The 26,617-nt window shown below is 38.9% G+C and overlaps 1 protein-coding gene and 1 long non-coding RNA gene across 6 annotated transcripts in view; one reads left to right on the plus strand and one right to left on the minus strand.

The window, feature by feature from the left end:
• The window catches only part of si:dkey-247m21.3 (5-hydroxytryptamine receptor 4), a 56,982-nt gene that overhangs the window by 11,580 nt on the left and 18,785 nt on the right, over nt 1-26,617 (plus strand). For 2 of the 5 annotated variants that reach the window (XM_067574566.1, XM_067574567.1), the window contains exons 1-4: nt 15,535-15,842; nt 15,983-16,183; nt 17,383-17,536; nt 19,420-20,084. In XM_067574566.1, the coding sequence (XP_067430667.1) occupies nt 16,050-16,183; nt 17,383-17,536; nt 19,420-20,084 (953 nt within the window). In that variant the 5' untranslated portion in view covers nt 15,535-15,842; nt 15,983-16,049. Of the gene's footprint in view, nt 1-10,866; nt 10,949-11,623; nt 11,795-15,491; nt 15,875-15,982; nt 16,184-17,382; nt 17,537-19,419; nt 20,443-21,810; nt 22,440-26,617 lie in introns of those variants that run through there. The other 3 variants (XM_067574568.1, XM_067574565.1, XM_067574563.1) reach the window with 3 other exon arrangements.
• LOC137171042 (uncharacterized) lies at nt 754-1,519 on the minus strand. Its single transcript, XR_010924706.1, has 3 exons — nt 1,299-1,519; nt 972-1,123; nt 754-873 (listed from the first exon to the last, which is right to left on the minus strand). It is a non-coding gene; the product is annotated as an uncharacterized lncRNA (long non-coding RNA).

Below are 26,617 nucleotides of genomic sequence, written 5' to 3' on the forward strand. Positions count from 1 at the left end.
TGTTGCCCACACATGTTGAGTGTTAGCAGTAGCTTCAGGGGGCCATGCCTGCATCTGTACCTGTGGCTTAGAGAAGAGAATATCCCAACATGAAACAATGACATTCATGCCCAGGATGGGTAATGCATTTGGGTTGTTTGGATCACTCTCCAAAATCACAATCCCCATGTCCTTCAAAACAATGTCCCCCACCTGTACTTCAGTTACTGCATAGCCCACATAAGGGATTGCCAACCCATTTGCTTACCGCAGCTTCAGCCAATCGAGGTTGCTTTCATCCCCCAGCTTCTGCTCTTCAAACAGTCTCTTAAAACAGGCATCAGAAATTAATATCACATTAGACCAAGTGTCCAGCAAAAATGTGATTTTTTTGCCCTTAGTTAACACCTTTACCTGATGACATGTCCCTATGAATCGTGAACGGTTTTTCTGGGTTGGACTATTGCCATCATTTCCAGCCACCAGGTCTGTAGTGGCTGGAATTACTTGTTGGGTGTTGTCACCCTACACTCCCTCGCCATATGTCCGCTAATGTCACACTTACTGGAGATAGGTTGCTCTTGTTGGTCCCTCTGGTGCCCTGGCCGGTTTTACGTCCCCAAGGCCGTGTTCCAAGCCTGGTCTCCGGGGGCAGCTTGAAGTCTTCTGTGTGTCTTCTATGATGGTGGGACCTAGAGGGATGGGGCCTCTAGCCTCTGAAAAAAAAGAGTCCTAAGAGCGACCAGGTAAGAAACCACTACACCAACTCTGAAGGCAGGTCTGAACATCAGTTTATTTTCTTTTGGGGATACAGTTATAGTCAGAAAATGAGGGTTGAAGTTGTTCAGGCTTGCACTCAAGGGCCCAGGGACACTGCAGGCTGGACTGGACTGGCTCTAGACACAGAGAGGTGGGTTAATCAAAGGAACAGGCCACAGGTGCGTTTTTGTGCAGTCATGGTCTGTATTTCTGAAAAAAAAAAATCCACCCACCTAGACAGGCCTTGATTTATGGGTGAGGCACTTCCACTCAAGCTTCTGGGAGTTCAAATCCTGATGTCCTTTCTCTCCAGCTGTTGGCTGCTCCAGCCAGGTTTGCCACCTCCTGACTTGACGCAGTTGGGCTTCCTTCCTTTGGCTTCCCCCTATAATGTTGGTCCCTCAAAAATAATTAGTCTATTGCACATTCCCAGTGTATTCATCCAGAGGTTAATTCCTCTTGGTTAGTTTTCTATTAAAAAATGTTCATCCTTCCATTAAAAGACAAATTACTTAAAAACATGCCAGGCCAGGCTAAAACTCTCTACCACCAGGGCTCACCTTGCTTTGCACATGCTTTGCTCTTGATCCAGACCAGCTCCCTCAACAATAGCCCTCTGCTCCTCTCTGCTTCATGTTGATGAGGTTTTTTTCGCCTGTTCTTTTGGGCTGCCGTTATAGTGAGGGACACCAAGTTACAAACCATTGAGATAATTTCAGTAATTGAGTCCAAATAGTTGGCAGCTGGGCAGGAAGGGTGATCTTCATTCCCATATCTCACATGGGTGTGGTTTGTGTTACACACACAATTGGTCTCCTAATCAGGAAGCAACAAAAAAATGCATTTTCAAATATAGAGAAAAAAATAAAACCAAACCCAGTGTGTGGTGTGGAGGTCACACTTCACCCTCTGTGGGTCACATTTCATAAAATAAGCTCAAACTTAATCAATAGAAAATGCAAAGGTAGAGGTCATTTATCTGATCGACAGGTGATCCCTGGGCATTACATTGAAGAATACAGCAACAAGTGCTGAGCAACAAAGATGGAGACAAAACATGGATCTGAGAGATCACCACTTAAATATGTTTTTCCACAAGGGTTTTAGTGACATCCAGTGCGCTCTTAATGTTCTTTCCACCGCAGATTTAAGAATTTAATGTGTACTGGTTACAGTCGAGAGTTTAGTGTTACATCCTTCTACTGTAGAAGCCTTTCCAACCCATAGAAAGTATGTGTGTGTGCTGTGTGTTGGTGTGCCGCCTGCTGCTGCTGCTAGTGAGTTATTTCATGGTTTTGATTGGCATCCCAAACCAATTTGTTCTTGAGCAAACAAAAATTGTCATTTCTCCAATTCCTCTGTTTCCTGCTGCTGCGGTCAGTTGTGTGTGTTTGTGTGTGTGCGAGACTGGATAGTGTTTTTTGCTGTTGGCTGATTATTGCTGAGTTAAACTGACAGGAGTTCTGCTTTCTGTTTTGTACTCTTTGAATTCTGCTGCAGTCAGAGACAGTGGCAAAAACATTAGTCATCTTCCCAGTGGTTCCATGTCAATTGAGCAGAAAGGGCTCTAGACTTGTGAAACTGTGTGTGATGTTGTAGCCTTCATTTATAGAGGGATATGACTTTAATACAGAGTGATTGGTCAGGTGTGAGGAAGTGAGAAAATAAGCAGGGTTTGAAGTTCTTTCTCAAGCTCTCTTTTTTCATTCTTAGTAGAACTATTGCTGTCACTTTTCATGTGTTCAAATGAGTGCAACACAATGAATGCCTTGATAGAGAGGCTGTCTAAAGATGTGTATCGTTGTCCCCATATTTAAACAATTATCGTAGCTTACCCCTCTCTGTGATGGCCAGATTTTCACCCTGCCTTTGAGTGTGGAACAGCTATAAACACTTTTTATCTTTTCATGTGGTGGAAGCATACCCCTGCCCTTAGGTTCTAAAGGTACGACCCACTGTAACACCCATAAACACATTTTGGCTTCTGTATGAGGCTCAAAGTGCATTTATTTCAAAAAAGAAATTCAGCAAATGTTGTTTGCAGGTCTTAACATATGAGTAAATAACACCTCCACCACCTCCACGACTACTGAGTCCTCATCACCATACCAATCAGTAACATTTGGCAACTGTTTAAAGATACACTCCAAAAATATTGTCACAGTCACAGGTTTTGACTTTCTATGATGGGAAAGGTTTGATGTTAGTCCTAAAAGAAATGCCTCTTTTTAGGGCCGCCGTTTGCACTGATGCTTAGCAATTGTACAGCAAAAGAGTCATTGCAGAGGAGGCAGAAAGACCCATTTCTGTACTCAAAATAGCAGAAAAAATAAATATGCAAAGCAGCTACTCAGAGCAGTTTGAGGAGTGCTTATTTACTTGACTGGAAAACTCTTGCTCTTCCTGTGCTGTTGCTATCACTTTCTTCACCTACACAAACTATCTGCATGCAATACAAGATACGAATCATAAAATGAAGGTTCAGGGAAAGTGAAATAATAATAATAATAATAATAATAATGATAATAATAATAATAATAATAATAATAATAATAATAATAATAATAATAATAGTAATTTGGATTGAATGATACATGTAGTACTGTTTATATTTTCTCCTCAAGGATAAGACTGATGATATTCCTTACTTTTCTAATATTCAACAAATTACATTAAAAAACAAAACAAAATCAACATTGCTTTAGTCCTTCTCTCAATACTTACTTACTACCAACCTTGTCTTTGGCTCTCATCGAAAAGCCTATTGGATCCTAGTGAAGACTAAATATTAAAAAGAAGTCACAAATGTAGTTTTTTTAAAGGCTAAATCATTTCCTAAAACAGGTTGGGACTGTAGTTTTTAGCCAACATTACTCAAACCAGAGTAAATAGTGGATTTGTTGGGGATTATTTTCAGCTGCAGATTTGTTGAGCTATTGAGTATTTAAGTACAGCTTATGTGGGTTTTACTACAGTGCTCGTGTCACCCAGTACAACAGTGTGGCTCATTGATGTGTTTTTAATAGTTTTTGAACAATAGAGGAAGTCTATGGCATGGAAGAATATATCAGGCTTTAGCTAGAGAGACAATACTTGTTAGTAGGATTGATTAATTGTTGCATATGGTCTTTCATTCAATTTGTTGGTAATAAGAAGAATATAGAATATCAACAGTTTTATCCTATAACCCCGCCTTCCAAGGCTGAATGAGTAATTAGCAATGTGAAAGATTGAGAATTGAGAGAGTGCAATTTTCTCATTGCAAGAGCTTCGATTTTAATTATGATTTAATTAACAGTGTCTTGTTATCTGTGGACAGCTATAGAGCAGAGCTGTCCACAGCATTCGGTGTCGCCAGTCAGATATCAGAAATATCAACAGTGGTTTATTTGATCTGACTCAAGATACTGTAAGTCTCAACATGATACTTTTGTGATAATGCTTGGAATCTTGCTTGAAAATCATATCTTGTTTAAAACTATGTAGACCACAACTACAAAACAATTGTAATATCGCTCAAAAATTGCAATTTGATATTTTCCACAACATTTTCAGCCCTAGTGCCCTTTAATGTGTATCAACACTGATCAGCAGCTACCTCACAGCTTCAGGTGAGAGCATCTGTTCTGGCAGTAGTTGGTTTAAAAGTCAGCCTTTCTTACTCAAACATTTAAAATTGCAGGAGGATAGACTGGAAAGCATGATACCTCTCAGTCTCCTGGCAACAGGACCAGAGTCTCCTCCACATACAAATCAACAAATGTGCGCACACACAAACATACACACGGTTCAGTCCTCTCACAGTCTGAGGTGTGAAATTATGTGAGAAGTATTTACTTCCCACCTGAAAAGAAAACAAGTGAGTGGAGAGTTAAAGTGCATTTAATTTGCTGCATTTGTTGTGTTCACAGCAATAAATTTGTCACAACACACTACTGTTTAATCAAATTAATATGATTTTCAACTTTTTGACCTTTGTTACAGTACAAATAATTTCAGCATCACTCCCGGGAACATTGTCAAGAAGAGCACATTGCAAATTATACTTGTTTAGATTTCAGTATAACACATGCTGGAAAATCTTTGTTTATATAGTGGAATATCTGTGTGTGTGTGCAAGTGTGTGTTTGTGTGGAGACATGATAAGGAAAAAAAGACACAGAGAGTGTTGGACACATCTCTTTTAACAAGACTTAAAGTAACTTTTCAAAGATTTGACATTTTGCTTGGGAGTGTGTAGGTTTGTGTGTGGCATAAAGTGCAATAACTGTTTTTTTGTAAAAACACATTTCATATTGAATGCCAAAGGCAGTGCCAGACAGTTATTACAAATGTTGTTACAGAAAAAAAGGATAAAATTACACCACTTTACACCTTTTAACAACACCTGTTGTCACTGACTGTCAACAGAGAGTGAGTGCCATTGTAGCTGTTGAAGGGAAGGCAGATCTGATCCCAGCAGCTGCATCTTCCCATGTAAGACAGGATGGGATAGCATCAAGAGAAAACTACATCTTTCTAGGGATGTCTTGAATCAGTCAGGTTTTCAGACGTCTGTCAGCTACGCAGGTTGTGCAGCCCATGACTCAGTCCTTCTACATCTGTCTGTCTTGTTGTTTTTGTTTATCAATCAGTCCATATCCATCTATCTATCTATCTATCTATCTATCTATCTATCTATCTATCTATCTATCTATCTGTCTGTCTGTCTGTCTGTCTGTCTGTCTGTCTGTCTGTCTAAATAATAGATAATATATTCTGTTTAGGATTATTCTACAAGAAGTTATCGATATTGTATGTGATGAAATGTCTTGACTTGAACTGATCTCTTCTGTTAGCCTTTGCATGGCTTACAGCATGCTTACAGTGAAAATGCTAGCAGGCAGTAGATATAATTGTTACCATGTTTACCATCTTAGTTCAATGTGTTAGCATGCTAGACCATTTAGCACTAAACACAAACTACAGCTGAGTCTGATGGGAATGCCATTAGTTCTGCAGGTATTTGTCATAAAACAAACTATTGGACAAATTTCAATTCTGATCTGGTGATATGATGACATGATGATGTGACATGAATATCTGCAACATATTTAACAGCAAGTAGTTGTTGAGACAATTCACTTAAAACCACAACCTCATGATGTAAGAGGAAAGGTAATCAGGATTCTTCCTCTTGACACCACAGATGTGTGTACCAAATTTGAATCCCTCCAATAGTTGACTCTAATTGATTTCCAGCCTCAGTAGGATTCATCTTCTGAGGACCATGAATGTCTCTACAAAATACATTGATATATTTCAGTCTGGACCAAAGTGGTGGACCGACTGACAGACAACTTTGGTATCTCTAGAGCTATGATGCTACAGTGTGGCAAAAAATTAAGGCAGCTGAGAAAAACTTAATGTAATGAATTTAACGACGCGGTCAGCAAGTTGACTGCAGCACAGTTTTTGCACTTCTGTGTTCCTCTGACATAAAACAAAAGTGACTTTTTGCACATCAAATTGGTTTTTGGTTTACAAACCCAGTGAGGTTACTTCTACTTTCAGAGCTGTATTACCTATGAGAAACTCAACCTGCATGTCTGACTGTCTCTCTTTGACTTTTTTAATTTAGGGTAATGCATTTCGATTTAGTGTGGTATTTATTGCCAGAGTGTTGATCATAATCAATAACAACGACTAAGGATTATGATAAAAAAATAAAATAAAATCACTAGACACAGTTTGATCAGTAGTATAAACAATAACTAATAACAACTGTACTTCAGGCTGTGCAGGAAATATAAAAAACTGCCAAAATAGCAATCTATTCTCTCCTTTCCCTCTGCTCTCCAGAGTTCTTTCTGTACAGCTCAGCTCCGTGTCAGTCTCATGTGAAATGGACACAGTGAGCTGTGAAAACACGCCTCCCTGGACGCACATCACACAGGAGACCCCGCAGCAACTTGTCAGAAATAGGGCTCCTCTCTCCTCTCACTCCTTCTTTCTTTCCCTGTTCTTTTTTCTGATCGTTGAAATTCAGATTGAGCAAATATTTTCTCATTCCTTAGAGTCCGATGTGTGAGTAACTGAGTGAGCAACGAGTAGAGGAGTGGGTAGTGTTAGTTTTGTTGTCCAACGATGATTTCTGTGTGCTTGTGAGTGTGTGTGTGTATGTGTGTGTGTGTGTGTGTGTGTGTGTGTGTGTGTGTGTGTGTGTGTGTGTGTGCACGCGTATGTGTTAGAGAGAGAGAGTGAGAGTATCATGCTGATTACAGTTTCCTCTATGGACCATTTAAGATGCAAACAGCAATCAGTAATTTTTTGTGTTATTGAAAATTGGGTGTTGTAACGGGAACGGAAATCTGAACACCGTCCAATCTGTGCACCATTGTTGAGCTGAATTATTTCATCAGTAACTTGACATTTGATTTTATTTACTGTCTATGCATAATTAGTGTTCTTGTATTCTGATCATGGATGGATTACAGAGCAGGTCTAGCAGGGACCAGCCCAGGGGCACAAGGGGTCAGAGCCCCCATAAAAAAGTCAGTATGCTTCAAATCAGTATGCTTATTGGAAAGTAGGCAGCGTTTGAACATAGACTGTATAAAAATATGGACGTAGTTACTGTGACGTCACTCGTTGGTTTCTGAAGAGCGGTTTTGAAGCTCAAAGTGAGCCGTTCCGGCCCTCGCCATCTTGGCAGTACGTGACTCTGCCTAATTCCCAGCCAATCAAAAATGGGCAAAGAGGCGGGCCGAATGGCTGATACAAACCACCGAGCGGCTGGTTGACCTGTCACTCAAAGCAGCCATGTCCTTCATTATGCATAACTTTACGGCTTAATAAAATTTAAACGGGTGAGTTATAAAAAAATTCACCCCCCGTACAGTTGTCATGAAATTAGCTATAGAGACCAAAACCATTTTTTGTATTGACTCGCTTTTGGAGCCAGCCTCAAGTGGCCATTCAAGGACCTGCAGTTTTTGGCACTTCTGCATTGGCTCCATTTTTCAGTCCCGGAGGTTGCCGCTTGGATTTGAACTACTTACTCAAGATCTCTTTTTTCATACTTGATAAAAACTACTTCCGTCACTTTTCATGTATACCATTAAGTGTGACACCGTGAATGCCCTAAATAGACTGATCAAAATTGTGCACCACTATTCCTATTTGTACCATTCATCATATAACATGTTGCCATTCAGACCAAGTATTAACGCTTGTATTTTTTCTTTAGATTTGGTCGGATGACACTTCATATAGACCAAATTTGATTAAAGTAGATTGAACCCTTAAGTCAGATTAAGACAGTGGTTCTAAACCTTCTTTGTCTGACAAACCCCCACAGTCCTGTCAGATGAGCTGAAATATCCCTTCGTCAACAAAATGTTAGGAAATTTTTACAGATCATGGTGTTGTTTATGTTTAGGCCTGGTCTCTTTTTTGTGTATATTTGGTCAAGTTTGAATTGGCATTGCTACCTCTTAGAGTTGCTGAAGCAGGTTTGAACAACCATTTATCATGATTTTTAACTTTCTGTTTCAACTTCTCTGCTTTCTTGCTAATTGGTTTTCACTCACTGTCAACAGCAGAGGGTGGTGTCAGGGTGTTACATATGGCTCAGGCTGGTGGTGGTGGTGGTGGTGGGGTGTCCCATGCAGTCAGTTTGTCTACACAGAAAACATTTCAGCCACATTTTTCAGTGCTTCTATTCTAATCTTGTATTAGAATCAACACAGTTGTCTACACAGGCCTCGTGTAGGCTCACGTTTCACAACCCAAAGTGTTTTTTTAGTCTTCAAGTCTATTTTAACCATAGTAACAACAGTGATTGTTTATTGGGCTCTGAGCTCTGCCAAAGTATTGATGAGCTACACTCAACACTGTTCCTGAACGCATTCTGTGTTGGTAGACATGGACTGAGGACTGAGGCTGCCGCTCTTAAACATGAGTATGTTGGGATTTTTTGTTTTTTTTTAACTACAGTAGTACCCCTTGGGACACACATACCACTGTTTAGGAATCAAACTATAGGGATACTTGACCACCAAAGATGGTGGTGGCAGGGGAGCTTTACTGCAATTATGCCCAGGGGCCACATCATTTTGTAATCTGTCTTCATGGTCTTCACGTGTTCAGAAACAAGAACATAGTGTATTATTGGCCCTTGTAAGTACAGATGGCATGTATGCTCTTCAACAATGAGGCTTTGGTGTAATCTCTCTGGGTTGTGTTATCTCACTTCTCTCCTCAAGGAAGTGGAGCTATTGATAGAAAAGCAAACACACTCTGTCACACTCTTGTCACCCCTGCTCTCAATTTCAATTTTCAGTGCTACTTTCAGTACACCCCTTGCAGATTCAAGGGGTGCAAAGTAAGGTCAAATGTAAGAAAATATATATATATCCACAATCCCATGAATTTTATTATGTATGTGTCTAAAACAAAAACTCTGCACAAGTCAGAGCTGGAAAAGCTGTTGAATAGATCAGGGAATCTCAGCCCTTTTGGCTGGTTGGGACCAGCAAAAAAATCAAGACCAGTTTCACAGACCAATGCTGTAATTGTCTTCTGAACTGAGTCAGTCTTAAGTTCTCTGATTTCATGACAAGATTCAGTCTAGTAAACTATGCTTACATAAGAATAAAAAAGTATCAATAGCCAATATTGCACTGATGGTACCAGGTCATAGAACTGAGAGTTATCAGATCACATATAGTAAATGATGTTCTGTCTACAGGAAGTAAGTGTTGTTGACAGGATTGCCGGCTGTCACAGTTTGCCAGGGATAATATTGACCCTCGATTGCGATAAGACAAGACAGTGGTCATAAAAAAGCAGAGACGCAGCAGATGTTGTAATAGGTGCTTAAAACTGATAAGGCATCTACAGCTATACTGATAAAAGGCCCTCTCCTGTTACTCAAGAACATAAATTAACCATAAAATGACTCAGACCTCAAACCTTTTTTGTCATATCCCTTAAAACTGATTTTGACCTGTCAACTACACCATGTTACCAGTGCCAGATAGATGCACAGAAATAGTAAAGCAAAATACATTTTAGAGGTAACAGGATAACAAAGGAAAATAAAAAACATGAATGTTACATGAGACGGATATTACAATTACTGACATTTTGAAGCCTGGAAGTAACTTCTTGTTATTTGGGCCCAGAACGACAGAAGTGATGGAGTCAAGGGAAGAAGAAGTGGGATGAGGCTGAACCATTGACCAATTACACCCCTAAGCAGTAACATTTTCTTAATAAAATAATTATTTTCAAAATTGCCACCAAGACATGCAATAGAAGATACTGACAACTTAGCTTCTTGTGGATACAGTGTGTTTGTTTTCTGCATTTTGTAGAATGATGTTTCATTTCCAGTCTTGGAATTCTTTGTTCTTTTAGGATTGATTTCCAGAGCATCCACTGATGCTCATGGACTTCATTAGAGAGCTGCAATTAGCCAAGCAGAAGAAAAAAGGCTCTATTGTGATCAGAATCAGAATTTATTGATTTGACTGAAAAAAAGACAGTAAAGTAGAGTCCATGTGGAGAGTGAGATAGTGCTTTAACCCCCCTCATCTGTTTGTAAACTAATTGTCTTCTCATTACCTCAGGCTGTTGTTGGTAAAATCTATATGTTTATCTTATTTACCAGATTAAATAAGGGCCGTGGGGTCAGGCAGACTGTCTTTTCACAGGGAAAACCAGAATATGCTGAATCTCTACTAGTCCCAGAGGTACTGTTCAGGCAGTGATATTTGACCTTTAACCTCCCTTGACAGGGGAATAAGAAAGGAGAATTTCCCTTGTGGTACTCACTAAAGCATGGTATTAGTATTGCATTACAAAGACAAACTAACATCCTGATGGAATCTGGCAGAGACAGCTGCTGCCTGTTGCAGTCTATTTGCCTTATAAATATTACTCACTTTCAAGCTGTGATCCAGTTACTTATTTTAGGAGCAAATATCACATTTTTGGTGACTTAACGCAGCGGCAAGATCGACAAATAACTAGAAATCCAGCCTGTTTGTTCACACAAGCTAGCTACCATTTCCAGAAAAATGCAGACTTACTGCAAGAGACAGGACAATTACGTAGCGTGTGTGTGCATGTGTGTGTCAACAGGGCAAGAACATGGGGTGATGAGGACTCTCCTCTGCTGACCTCAATGCAGATTACCAGTGATGGCCACAGCATCACCTCGACTGTAAGTCATAAATACATTAAAGCTCATCCTAAATGATCAACTAAACATGTTTTTTCCAAACCCTGCTCTTTAAAACTGGGTTAATTTAAGCATCTTTAAACAGTAAATATGAATTTACTATAATCTCAGCCTGAATGTACAATGAACTTTGTAATTGGTCTCGTTTCATTTGAATTAATAATTGCTACTAATTGCTTATTAAGGTTTAAGGGTAATTTTGCAAACAAATTCAAACCTACAATCAGATTAAGTAGCAAAGTCTTAAGCCAACCACATGTGACAAGCGGTCATGGCTGAGCTCACCACACAGCATTGTGCAGACTCTGTGCCAACAGCTTAGCTCAACACTGATGTATCATTGTATGATTTATGAGAAAGTACAGTTAAATTCTTGCTGAAATAAAGCACACCTAATTTTAAGACTGTGATCGAATTTTCAGAAACCCAGAGACACAAGCTACCTAGCTTCTTAGTCAGCTTTAATCTCATTGGACATGCTGTGAATGGTCAGCAGAAATATGGTTAAATTGACATTTATTTGAACACAGGGCACAGGTAGTGTAATGGGTTGTTTTTTTTAAATTTAACATTTAGGTATGAGAGGACGATGAATATATGAAAGTTTCAGAATGCTAACTGACAAAGTTGTGGGTTTCTTTTTTTATTATTCTGCAGTTTGTTGGATGACATATTAACCACAGGTGATAAACAACAGGAGCAGCAGCAGGAATTCCTGAGTTTGCTAGAGACGATTGTTCTCAGCATCTTCCTCTCCATCATCATCATCATGACAGTGTTTGGAAACCTGCTGGTTATGGTGGCGCTCTGCAAGGATCGACACCTACGGTGAGCCTGTTGCCTTTTTCACCATTGGAAGCAGTAACAGTAGTCCAGTGTGGCTTAAACACTTCATGAAATAAGAAGAGTCAATCTGTAGTCGTCAGAATTCATACAAAACACACCCACCGTAAACTTAAATCGAGCCATGACCATTAATCACCTTTTAAAGGTTCCCACTCACAGCTGCACGATGATAACAATATTAATGTGACTTTGATTTTTTTTTTTTTTAAAAATAAAGGCACCTACATGTTAACTGCCATGGATTACCTATCTCAATCAAACTTCTAGTCTGTCAGACTGATTATTATAGTGGACTAAAATAAATGGAAACCATTAACTGCCAGGTTAGAAACTGATCTAAAAAGGTAAGGAAAATGGTTGGCATTAAAGTCAAATGTGACTTTAATGAGACAAGCGCACCAAACACAAAGGGACAAAGCCAGAGTTAAAGCATTTCTTTCCTGTTATTTGTACTGAAAACAACATATTCATGTAAGGCATTCTGGGAAACAGCACACAGAAAATGCCACAGGCGGCAATATAAAATCAGCAAAGATGTCTGTCACACATAGTACTGGCAAATCTGGTTTGGCCTGATATTCAGTCAAACATTGGTAATACTTGTGCATGTTAAAATAGAGCTGGGTTACAACCCACACATAACAGCACAAACAGCTTTCTTCAGAGTGTAGCTCTCAGCACACAATTTCCCCTTTTGTAGATGCAAGATAATTGCAAACACCTGAACAGAAAGCCAATGAACTCACAGGTGACATATGCAAAGTGTGACCACTAGATGGCTCTATAAAATGTATAGAGCACAGACTGTAACAAACATGGACGTAGTCACGGTGACATTTTTGCGATTTGACCATCGTCATCTTGGATTATGGACATGTTTGATTTTTGGAGCCAAAAGTGACCGTATTTGGACGAGAGGGTTGAGCTGACCATAGCACTAATTGCTAGCTTGGTTAGCACGGTGCATTTACAATTTATGGTTAACAGTGATAATGCTAATGCTTACGCAAATTTTTCGCTAGCGAAAAACAGGCCTAAAACCGTTAAAACAAAATGTACTCACCAGAAAAACTGATCATCCGACTCATTGATGGGTCTTTTATTACAACTAAACGCTTAACAAGACTTTTTTTAGGTGACCACAATGTTACGTTTAACTTCAGTGAACTGAAAACACAATATGAAATAGCAGCAGCTACGCCTGTACGCAATGGTTACATTACATAAGCAACGTTGTTGCCATGGTAGTGACTTGTCAATCACAACGTAGCCATGCCCTAAAGCATGCACTGCTTTATTGTCTATTTTACTCTAAATGGGGCCATAATTTACAAAATGAGCATTATGCTGTATTGAAGAAGACTTGAAATTAGCGATTGAGGCCATAAACTCATTAGGAAACAGTTTACTGAGGTAATAAATCAAGAGAGAAGTAGGGTCATTTTCTCATAGACTTCTGTACAATCAGACTTTTTTTGCAGCCGGTGGAGTCGCCCCCTGATGGCCATTAGAAAGAATGCAGGTTTTTGGCACTTCCGCATTGGCTTCATTTTTCAGCCCCGGAGGTTGCCGCTTGGTATAGAAGGAAGAAAAGGATAATAAGAAAAAATAAAGAGAGCAAAATAGGAAAAAACAGATGTACAGACAAAAACAATAAGAATAATACCCATCTACAACGGCACAGGCACCAGACTACATGCATCAGAACAACTACGAGAAAGAAAATCAATTTCTTCATTTAGTCCTGGGTATGCTGTTTTTTGTAAGCATCCTCGAAAGTTTTTGTTCTATATTTCTGGCTTTGTTCACTTTAATACATCTCTTTCTTTTTTTCTTTCTTTTCGTATTCTGAATTTTAAATTTTTATCCTACCTCTGGTGTTTCCTAATTGCAAATTCAAGAGAATTGGGGGGTAGGGGGTATTGATTGTATTGTTTTTATTGTGTTAAGCTCTCTGTGTTACATTGTATTTGTATGAAAAGTGCTATACAAATAAAGTCTGATTGATTGATTGATTGATTGACTGATATAGCCTCTCAGTGCAAAACAGTCTGACAAGATTATAGCCTGCTTTTCAAACTCGGTTCGTGTCACAAATACGTCAAAGACATTGGAATTAGCCCAAAGGTACAGGTCCTTTTCCCATAAACCTAAAAAAGGGTTAGTATAATTAGGAACAAAACAAGCCCCCATAGCAGTACCCTGATCCTGAGTATACAGTTGGTCTTGGAAAAGAAATACATTATTTTAAGAGTCCATTCTGTAAGCCGAAGAATTAACTCAGAAGGAGGCAAAACATCTGTGGGCCTGCTCCGTAGGGAGGGTTGCAGAGCTTTCAATCCATTGTTATGGTCAATATTAGTGTATAAGGACTCCACATCCAAAGTTACCAAGAGACAATTAACAGGAATTCTAAATTCATGTAAGATCTTCGGAACATGAGTAGTGCACTATATGTATGAAGGCAGTTGTTGAGCCAAAGGTTTAAAAGCCCACAAATGGAGAGGCAGGCTCTGTAAGGGATCCATTAAATGATATAATAGGCCTCCACGGGGATTCAAGATTCTTATGAACGTTGGGAAGCTTGTAAAAAGTGGGTTTCCTAGGATGTGCACACCACAAGAAGTCATGCTCTTGTGTAGTTTACGATAATATTCTGGGCTATCCAATTGCTGTAAGGCTTCTTCAACATATTTGTCCTTATCCATTACCATCACTGCTCCTCCTTTGTCAGCTGGTTTTATGATAATTGACTCAGTCTTGGCTAAACAATCCAAGGCAATTTTTGGGAGATTTTCTTCAAATTCTCTCTAACAGTCTTATCAGGTGTAACAAATTCTCAATGTCAAAGTCAATCCATTTTGTGAAGGCAGTCAGAGTGGCATTTGATACTGGAGGAATAAAATGAGACTTAGGTCTGAAAAGAGAACTTGGGGCTGTGATGACATTTCTTTGGCGTGTTTTGGTGGTACCACACCTTCAGATGGAGGCTGTGTTAGATTCAAATAGATCCACCTTGGTATTAAACTCATTAGTGTGGTAGGTGGGGGAAAAAGAGAGTCCTTTTGACAACACACTGATACAATCTGGGGGAAGGGGTGTCTCTGATATATTAATTACCATATTTTCTTGCTCTGATTCCTGAGGCTCCTCCGCTGCTTGTACATCTCCTGCCCCTCCTTGTTTTGTTCTTTTTATGATAGATCTTGTGGGTTTGGGCCACTCGTCCAAAAAATCAGATGTAGATGAGGCAGCTGGGGAGGATGCAGTGAGATTAGAGGTGGATTCTTCATCACTGCTGGTGAAGTTGAAAGACACAGATCTCCGCTGTTGTGTGTTCTGGTAAGTTGGTCTGGTCCACCTGTAAATCTTGCCCTCTTTGTAGTCATTTCCATCTCTCTTTGACTCAATTTGTAAGTTTCTCAGTATCCTGTTTGAGTTTGTTTTCTAACGGCAATTTCTTCTGGTCATCATACATTTCAGAGAGTTGTGATTTTATCTCAGAAATTGATTTCAGTCTTTTCTTATAGTTGTTCTGATGCATGTAGTCTGGTGCCTATGATGCTGTAGATGGGTATATATTCTCATTGTTTTTTATCTACTTTTTTCTTATTTTGTTCTCATTATTTTTTCTTATTATCCTTTTCTTCCTTCTATACATTTTGTAGAGCCATCTAGTGGTCACATTTTGCACTTGTCACCTGTGAGTTCATTGGCTTTCTGTTAAGGTGTTTGCAATTATCTTGCATCAACAAAAGAGGAAACTGTGTGCTGAGAGCTACACCCTGAAGAAGGCTGTTTGTGCCACTACATGTGGGTTGTAACCCAGCTCCATTTTAACATGTACAAGTATTGCCGATGTTTTTAAGAATTTCACCGTGAAATATCCATCTGAATAAAGGCTTTAAAATGTTTTGCCAGAAGAGTGCCTTGGACTTTTCTTCTTTTTTGACTTTTGTGTTCCCTACCAAAGAGCACCTTCATCACACTTGTTTGAACTTCTGAGCACTCCAGACCTTTTCTTTCTGAGGTATGCATTTATCTGGAAAACCAGTTTTCAAGGTATTTTTCACTCTCTTGTTAGTTTTATAAATTCAAAACTAGATAATGATAGAGAGATGATTTTAGGGATAATTTCTTGATTCTAACTTATTTCCTCTCCTCTCCCAGGAAGAAGAAGACTAACTACTTCATTGTATCACTGGCGTTTGCTGACTTGTTAGTTGCACTGGTGGTGATGCCCTTCGCTGCAATCGAGCTGACCACCGGCCAGTGGCGATACGGAGAGATCTTTTGCCTAGTTCGAACGTCTCTGGATGTCCTGTTGACTACAGCATCCATCCTGCACCTCTGTTGCATTGCACTGGACAGGTTTGTGTAGTATGTGTATGTGTTAAGATGTGAGAGATGCGCATATCTAACTCTGAGACGTAGAACTGAAGCCTAAAAAGATGCAGTTTCATTCAGAGCACAAAAGACAAGTAATTATAAATGATTGCAATTAACACACAATCCTTGCAATCCTGGTGCAAACAACAATGAGGATCACTAGTGAAAAAACAATCACAATAAGAGTTTCAAGTCAAGTTTACTTGTGTACAGTGTCCTAGGCAGCATAGGGAAACTTATCAAAAAAAAGATTTTATATAATGATAAAATAATGACAAAAAGTGGGGGTGCATTAGGGCCTGTGAGTGGGGAAAAAGGCAATAACAAAAGGGAAAAGAAAAATCGAAATATTTATGTACAGCAACTATTCCAACAACAAGACTATAGACTTAGAAAAACATTACTGTCCTCCAGGAAGTGATTTGTGGTACAGCACAAAACATATAGACACATTAAAAGCACATCAGATAAACAAAGACAACAATAGTCCGAGAAATTTTATAGCTGCCATCATAAATATTATCACAGTCTAGGCAGGCATTTAAAGTGCATGTCAATAACTATATACAAATAATTGTAATAGAAATAAATAGATAAAATTTGTTTTTATTTTTTATAAAATAAAATAATAGTATAATGCACATCCCCTATCTCTCTAGGGGATGTGCACTCCCCTAGTCCATGTATTTCCCCAGACTATAGCATCTTGTTTAATTGAGTTATTGCCATGGGAATAGTTTTTTTGCTCAGTTGGTTCAGATTTTGGAATATCTATACCTCTGACCAGACGAGAGTGGCTGGAACTCCACTGAAAGTGGATGGGATGTAACCATGCAGACCTTGTCTGCCTTCTCAGTCAACTTGGTCAGGTACAGGTGGTACAGGTCAGCCTGCTGCTCCCCCATGATTTTCCTACAGGTCTATACAATTTTTCCTAATTTGGTAAGTGTTTTTGGGTAGAGGCAAATACTGTATTTTGGAAGGCCATCCAAATCAAATGAAGCCTATACAGTATAGGGGATAACTAAAATGACAAATAGAGATTGAAATGTAATTAATAAAACAGGATGCCAGATCTTTTATCATCTTGAATTAACAGTTAGGACAACATTGCATTTCTTTATTTACAGTTTTTAGAAAAATGAGTATTACTCCTAATGTGTGTGAGTGTGTTATTTCAGGTATTACGCTATCTGCTGCCAGCCACTGGTCTACAGACACAAGATGACCCCGGCCCGAGTGGCAGTGATGCTCAGCGGCTGCTGGCTCATCCCTACGTTCATCTCCTTCCTACCCATCATGCAAAGCTGGAACGCCATCGGCATCGAGGACATAGTGAGTCCTCAGCAATGAAGATCAGAAACCAAGGACACAATAATGAACTCAGAGACAAATTATTATTAAAAAATGTATTACAATCCTGCATCAACCCAAATACAGCCAACATTATATTTTAACAAAGTATCACACTGAAGAGTTCATATACCTCCCTCAAAGGCTTAAAGAGAGAGATGTTCTTTCTGTGAGGGCAAATGCAGCATAAACCTTTCCAATATTCTCTGTTCTAATAACATTTCCAATCCCTTGAACAATGACACGGTAATGCAGTGATCACAAAACAATTTCAGTCCCTGTGGAGGCTCTTTTGCTGCAAGCAACGACATCACTTTAACAAGCATTTTCTGCTGGTTTAGATATGTTTTGGCGTGAGGTTATTTCAGAGCTGCCTTGAAATGAGCTGCAGGACTCCCAGAGGCAGACAGGGATAGATGAATTTATTCAGCCAGACTTAATGAAATATACGGCTCTTTTCTCTTTCTCTCAGTCAGGAGAGCATCCAAACAACAGTCCTTGTTTTTAAAAGCTGGCTGAATGTCCTGTGGTCAAATTTGTCTCAGAAATATTGCGAAGGATTTGACATGACTTATGTCTGCACATTCAGTCAGATTAATACATTTTCCTTAATTAAACACACAATTTTAGTTTGTCATTTTTCATGTTGTGTATATATCTGCCTCTTTTTGGTCACTTGTCTCTCTCCAATAGGGGAAAAAATTCCAAAAATTTCCATTGCGCTCCTGTTCTGCCTCAAAAGGAATTGTTTGAAACTTCTTACTCGAGCTGTCACAAAGCCGCAAAAACTGATTTAATTATTGTGACACAAGTTAAACGATACAGTACATTATGTCTGTTTGGTATGAACTGGTGTCTGCTCCAGTTTTACAAAAGAAAGAGAAAGACTTTACACTCCTGGTGGCATAGTGATTTAAAATACTGTGCACTCATACCCTTGAAATGTACTTAAAAACACAATATGTACTGTAGATTAGGATTCTACTACCACATCACACAAAATTACCAGTGTATTTTATCAGCACCAAAGTCCAACTACTTCACAAAGGGCTGCAATTTATGGGCATCAAAATTAGAGGTGCTTCTCTTTCTCTGATTTTCTCTGATTTTCAACCCCCATATTTTCAATTGAGAATAGAGATATGGGTAACTGGCCACTTAGGCTAAATATCTTTTTAGCAAAAAATAAAAATATACTTATTTCACAATGCAACAAAGTTGTATAGAAATCTTTGCTTAAAGGAATAGTTCAACATTTTGGGAAATATGCTTATTTGCTTTCTTAGTTAAATGAGAGGATTGATATCAGTCTGGTGTCTGTTCATAAAATAGGAAGCTGGAGCCAGGAGGTAATTAGCTTAGCTCAGCATAAATACTGGAAGCAAGGGAAACAGCTAGCTTGGCTAAGTTTCAAAAATAAGCATATTAACACCTCTGTAGCACACATTGTATCTCTTTTGGTTTTTCTGTACACAAACAGCTATGTAAAAACAACTTTTAAAGTTGGAAAGAGCCAGGCAGCTGTCTTGCCTTGCTTCCAGTCTTTATGCTAAGCAAGGTGAATCACCTCCTGACTAGCTCCAAACTTAATGCAGGTACATGACTCTAACTCTGGGAATTCAAGCAAAAACGAGTATTTCCCAAAATGCTATTAACTTCTCTAACTCACTTCAGAATGTGATTCACAGTGATCAAATTCAGTTGCATACAGGTTGCTAATGCTGACCACTGTGTATTGTTTGAAACCTATTGAAGTTATTGCAATTCCTACTGGTCACCAGCAGAGGTCAATTAAAGTCACTGATTATTTACTGCTTATTCAGCATGTCACATCTTCGTTATTTTTGTGTCTGGGTCTTTTTCAGATAGAGGAGAGGCGAGCCTTGACTGGAGGTTCCAACGACACAAGCTGTGTGTTTCTGGTCAACCGACCCTACGCCCTGATCTGCTCTGCAGTGGCCTTCTATGTCCCGTTGGCCCTCATGGTCCTGGCTTACCAACGAATCTACGTCACCGCCATGACCCACGTACGGCAGATAGAGACGCTACAACGTGCTGGCTCAGCTCCCATGACCGGGACAGCTCCGATCATGACTGTGAGGTCCTCCACTTCCTCAGATCCGTCAGAGCACTACCGCTTTAGAACAACAATGGGCTCCTCCTCTTCAGAGAAGGCTCCCATGACAAATAGCCGCTTGCGTGTTGAGACAAAGGCGGCAAAGACACTGGCAGTTATAATGGGGTGTTTTTGCCTATGCTGGGCACCGTTCTTCATCACCAACGTGGTGGACCCCTTCATCCACTACTCAGTGCCCTGGCAGCTGTGGACAGCCTGGTTATGGCTCGGGTATATTAACTCAGGACTGAACCCTTTCCTGTACGCTTTCCTGAACCGGGCGTTTCGGAGGGCGTTTCTGGTGATTCTCTGCTGTGGGGATGAGCGGTACGTACGGCAGGGGAGCTACTCCTACGGACACACCCACAGAGTGTGCTCAGCTGCGTCAGTCAACGGGACATCTATGGCACTGAGGTAAACAAAAAGTAAAGAAACAGTCACATTCGCACCAGTTTCTGCTAACATTTCCTCCATATTTTATTCAATACATTTAGGCCAATGAGGCTGACGAATTCAACATTTACTTTCCTGTCCTGGTTCAAGTTCCAAAGGTTAACTTTGACAGCTCCTCTTGACAACAAGTGAATTTGCATGGTTGGCCAGTTGAAACGGTGCTATGCAATATTACACTACAAAATATGTATTAACCTACGACGAATACAACCTTTAACATCACATTTTCACATCACATCCTTTTTTCCCAGACTGCATGGCAATTTTGTTTCGAGAGTTAGTGAATGTTTGAGTGTGAGTAAATGGGTGATGGATCTGAGAGCGTGCTTGTGTGTTTATCGTCTTGCTGTCCTCACTGGTAAAAGTCATTTAAAGAAGAAATCAAGGCTTCAAGCAGGAACTAGGTTCATTTTTCTCTTGCTGCAAAGAGTGTCCTTGGACTATGGGAAAGTCTGTTTTATTTGCATTTGTGTATCTTTGTTGTGCTGTACAATTTAGCAGACGGTGCTAGATTGGACTCCTTTTTGTCCCTCTGTTCTTATGTTTGACAACCAGATTTTAGCAACATTTTGTTTGCGCCCTTTTGTTGCAGCAATTTCAAACATTAGCCCAAAGATGCAGCACTGTTCCTTTCACATTATTTTCATTTAGGCCACGTGTCTTACACGAATGTGTAAATGATAGATGTTTAGCAACTGTAATGACCTGCAGATGGGACATTTAACCAGAAAAAGAAAATTATCTTAGACTGAGACATTTTGCCACATGAATTTAATAGTTGAATCAGTCCCTGACTTTAAATTTAATTTCCTTTTTATTTATTGCCTTTGTAAAGCCATCAGTTAAAAAAAAAACAACTGACAACTTGCTCTTACTAAATGCATGTTGGCTTTAAAGTAAACCTCATGTTTCCGTTAAAGATATGCATCATCTGAAGTTGTTTGTACATGGACCAGTACATTTTTGTAAGCCTTGACTCATCTGAGGTGTTGAGATAATGATCAACTTCAATTTTTCCAAATGTGTTTTTTTTTCTTTAGAATCTACAATTGAATGATCATGTATAATACCACAATGACAGCCTAACAGTGCTTTTTTTACAGCGGGGTTTCTGTTGACGTTAATGGTGGTGATTTAGTTGCATTGGTGCTCTCAGTTCCTTCGAGTGGAGAGAATGATGGAGGAGGTGACCTGCTTGTGTCTGCACTGTTTAACTTAAACACAAGCACTTCACCACTGCAGAGAAACAAAGACATACGCACTTAAACACACACATACACAGATAGATACACCACACAGCTGATATATTAATTCATACAAAACATGTAAGAGCACAGACATGTGAGTGAAACCCTCCGATATTGACTAAAAGTCTTGTGAACATATGCAGACACACAGTGCACGTAAGTACACACTTTTATGCTAAATAAGTGTCATTTTGTTTGTCATTCTATGTGTGTGTGTGTTTCAATGTGTGTCTCCCCTATGCATGTGTGCATAGGGGAGAGACCTGATATCTCTGTTCCAGTCGTACAGTAGTGGTTTTAGTTGTAATGTGTGTACAGTGTGTGTGTATGTTTGGTGTCTGTGTGAATTTTTGTGCTTTCTGTCTGTGTGTGTAGGAAACAGTAAGGCAAACAGTGTTAACTCCAATCTCATGTCCTCTCTTAAAATGTGTCTTGGACAGAAAACAGACTCAGATAATCAGATTACCGCCGGCAGGATACTGGAAACTTACTGCTGAAATGACCGGAGGAGAAATCCTGTCGAATAATTTTGTCAGTGAGGTCTGGGCGTTAAGAAACAATCTGTGGGTGGATGGCTATGATGTGTGTGGCTGCTTCTCTTTTAGATTACAAAAAAGTGTCTTCATCTTTTCTTTGTCTCTGTGTGTACTGTATGTGTTTCTGTGCGCACATGCCAAAAAAACGGTCGGTATGTTGGACTCTGAGCAAAAAAGAGGCCAGTTTGTTCTTTCGAGGATCACAATTGTGTTTTTTTGAATGTTTAAGGCATTAACTAAATTGCACACACTTTACATTGCTGTGGACCATCTTTGAAAGTATAGTATATGCTTATTATAATGATTTCCCCACTTTCAGTCAGCCATTGATTGTTTTCTTCGCTGCCCTTGAAATCGGTGGTGGATGGAGGCACGAATAGATTTTTTTGTCTTCTAAACACTGTAAACAGCCTTCAGCTTGCTGCAGCTTATAAAACAGTTGTCTACTTTATTTTGTGGTCAGAAATTCGTTTTCTAGTCTCAGTCTACTGAAGTCTTAGATTATAGAGTATAGTGACAAAGGAGGAAAATTGAATTAAAATACTGATATTATATTATATATAAAACAATTGCAAAACTGAGGTTAAAAACCTACATTGTTTACATCCAGGTTTACTCTCTTGCAATCTTCTTCCATGCCTTTTTTTTACGCATCACCACCACATATAGATCAGTGAAATAGTGAGAAATCATTTTTTGGAATGTGCATCCTTGTGTAGCAGCATGAGAACAAACAAAATGAGGATCCACTTGCAAAACGATTGCTCCATAGCGTTACTAGTGGTCACAAACTCCACCTCGATATGATCTTTTTCCACAATGAAAATCCTGAGGCCATTTTCCTGCGTGGTCCTATAACAAACAGACAAACGCACACACACTGCTGATAGTGGACACTTGTGTGTGATTAGAGTCATAACAAAGATCTTGTGTTGTGCCCACTAGTAGAGAGAGTGTAAAAGACATCTAGACCACCTGAAACAGGTTAAAGCTGTTGAGTAAATACAGTCTCACAGCCCCTCGTGTCCTTGTGTCACTCCAGTAAATACAGTATTTTAGCCTCTTCTTTTAACTGTTGTTTCTATAGTAGAGTAATTTGCATTGTCCTTAAGTTTTTTTGTCACATTTGATGAGTGTTCAAGCATTGTTTGTTCACTGTATGACACTGGAAGGTCAGACAATTTTGCTTTTATAAACCTTGGATGTGCAGGATGATGGAGGATGTGCAAATAACAGTAAATACCAGTTTACTGGAGCATTTTTACTGTAATGTTCAGTTGTAGTTGATTCAATTGGACGGATTTTTTTAGGTAAAACACACCTGACTGTAAAGATGAGATACTCATCGCTGTGTAAAAGCCAGAACTCTTAATTGCACCTTTAATTACCTAATTAAGGGCAGTTGCATATTTGCCACAAATATATATATAAATGCAACACATTATGTAGTAATTTGTTATAGTCATGTGATTTCTGATATTTTTTTAAAGTAAAGAGTAGATTTGAAACTAATCCCTAATACCTTTAACTGCTTATTTTTCTACCATTGATTTGCAAGTAAATGCCACTTTCTTAATGTGATTGGCTTTTAAGATGAAACACCTTTTAACTTTGTCAGAATGGTGCTATATAAAGTTAATGATAAATATTGCAGCTGTGCTTTAAGCTGATAGTGACTCAAAACAAAAAAAAACGTATTAGAGACTAACACAGCTGCAAAATGATTGATTCTGTTAGTTAAAAATCTGGGCTGTAAACGCTGCATGTTTGCTTTTTCTACAGAAGTAACCCAATCAGTTTAATCTCATCTCTCCTCTGGCCCTATGTAGTTTCTCTATGCTCTGTCGTTTTACCTCCCTCAAAGCAGCTGACATTAATACCTATAACAGTGTGGGCTGAATGTGCCAGCTTGAACTCAAGTATGGGAGTGAATGAAACAAGAATGAAAGCTGCAATATAAGAGAGTGATACAATTCAGACCCAGATTATAAACTACCTGTCAACCTTTTACAGTTAAAGCTGTGCAGGTAAGCTGAAAGAACTATATCATTAAACGTTTTTGGTAAGCCTAAGTACTATTATGAAAGCTTGTTTCCCGTAAATGTCAAGTGTCTGGTTGGAAAAATAACAAACTACAACTCAGAGTGTCAAACTCTTCCTGTAACAGTTACTCAAGTTCAGTGTGATCCGTCCTGAATTCGCCTCAAGCTCCACATGGAGACCACAAGTCCTGTTGACTTCTACAAACACAGCCGAGCAGCGGCCACCACTATCAGCTCTGTGTAATCACCTTTATATGATTGTTATATGATTCAACTATCTGGCAGCCAATGCCAAAGCAAAGCACAGCTGTTGAGTGATTTGAAAACAGTAGAATTTCAAATCTCTCTGGAATGAAGGTCATCTGGGTGATGAGTAAGATGACTCTTGGCTCAAGGCTGTGCTGTCACGCTCAATCAGTGTATGAATCTTTTCTGTTTTTCCTTCCTGAATGTGTCTGTGTTTTGATTATTAAGATAGGATGAAACATTCGGCTCCATGTAGGGAAATTAGGTCTATGCAGAGGAATTCAGCAGGGAGGAAGACAAATGAGCTATGAGGACAAAAATGCAGTGTAAAATAGTTATAAAAACTGTTGACATAATAAAATAAGGAGACCAGAAAGCTGTTAAACCAACAAATGATTGTTGGGTTATATTGAAAAAGGCAGTCAATCGATTTTGCACATCAAGGTTGATTTATTAGTCAGAAGGAGAACTACAAAACATATGTAGAATGTTTTCTGCAGCTCTGGAGGAGCTTGTCAAGTCGGATAAAATAGCTCTAGTGATGATGTCATAGTAATTTCATTGGCGGTTATCTTGAGACTACAAAATTGAAGTTACTGTACAAACTGGGGGTGTGGAGTTTGGAAAATGTGGGTATTCTCCAGGCAGGCAGGGTCTAACTAGACGATGCTATCAGTCTCTTGCAGGTAGCTCAACTTATTGTAAATACAACATACAAAATCAGTGGATTACACCTTTAATACACTGGTAACAACTGTACTGTAGCTCATGTGAGCTGTCAAAATCCAAATCAAGTCACAAGTCCTCATAAGCAAATTGCAAGTCAAGTGTGAGTGTTTTAGGTCTCCAAGTATTGCTTTCTTGCTCATTTCTGTATTTGTTCTGTGATTTTACCAGCTCAAAACTTGAGACTTCACTGAACAGTCTTCAACACCCACTGCATGTGTGAAGGTGTGTAACTGTATGAGTGAGAAGCAGGTCACTGGTGAAAAGGAGCATGTTTTGTCGACTACAGTCTTGGTTTAGACAGACACGCCGGAGAAATGTAAACACTCCAGTCTGTGATTTATTATGCAACCTGTAGGATTTATTATTGTTTGATTGAAACCAAAAATCCTCCAGCTGCTCTTCTCTGCATCGCGTGCTCTTGCTCTCTCTGTCAAAGATTTTATCTTTTCTTTCTTTCCTTTTTTTGTTGAAAATGTGCGTCTGATGCTATAATTAGTTAAACTTCTTTCTCTCATCATTTCTAACCTGTCTCTCTCTCTCTCCACCAAGTTGATCTTTTTTTGATTATTTCAAAAAATTATGATCAAAAGATGAATTGAATCAATTTAAGATTTGTACATTTTGCCTTAAATTGAGAGTAGAGTGAGAGAATAAAGAGACCTTTCTCTTTAATATGCTGATTTTTGTTTTTAAAAAAAACAGAATTCATGTTGCTTATCTTTTTTACTTTACAATTCTAATAAAAGAAAGAAATGGGAGAGTAAAACATTAAAAACTGACGCATCTAAATGATCAAAAAATACACAGACCCAGTCTATCTTGAATGCTGCCCTTTCTGTTCCACTTTGTGCTGCTGTTGAGTCTCTTCTTCCCTGGTTTTGGACAGTTTTGATGCTCTGAACTCATCTGTGATTGTAAATTAAACTTATCTCTCCCTCAGTCTCTCCATTTGTCTCTGGCTGTGCTTTGTCCTCTGTGATAGAAACATAGTTTCCTTGGTGACAAATTTGACCATAGAATGGACCCACCTGGGCAAATCAGCTCTTTGAAATTCTATTAAGGCAGTCTATTTTCTGAGAGGAACAAAAGGGTTACTTTGTTTTTGTTTTTGAATATGATTTTGGGCTCCAACGACTTTTGTTTGGATGTTATTTCACTGACTGGAAACTCAGACTACATGTTTGCCAGCTATGAATGTCAGTTCAAAAATAAAAAACAATATTTGTACAACTACTATCTGTTCATGCCAGCAGATATAGTGAAGCTTAGTATGGTAAAATAAGGACATCAGTTTGGTTTCAGATTATTAGCAAATTATGATTGAATTGATTATCATGGTTTCCAAAATAATGGTAATGTACAAAAAAAGCCACATTAATCACTGTATTATAATGCGCTTACCCTAAAATCACCTATAATGTCTTAGATGAAGCCTTGATACTTAATGATAAATAATGTTATGATGTTATGTAATTCAAATTACTATCTCAAATGTCAACACTGAATCTTTAAACTCCATAAATAATGTTTTATTTCAATCTTTACTACAAAGAATCTTGTCTTTTACTGCATTATCTTTGATTAATGAGCCCCAACTACGTCTACCAAGAGGATAAGGCAGTGTGTATGTTGCGTGAGGTGAAACCCAAGCAAGAGAAGTCTGTAAATCACTGGCTACTGCTCTAAAAACTACT

The sequence above is a fragment of the Thunnus thynnus genome, chromosome 19 (genome assembly GCF_963924715.1).
Source record: "Thunnus thynnus chromosome 19, fThuThy2.1, whole genome shotgun sequence".
Classification (NCBI taxonomy): Eukaryota; Metazoa; Chordata; class Actinopteri; order Scombriformes; family Scombridae; genus Thunnus; species Thunnus thynnus.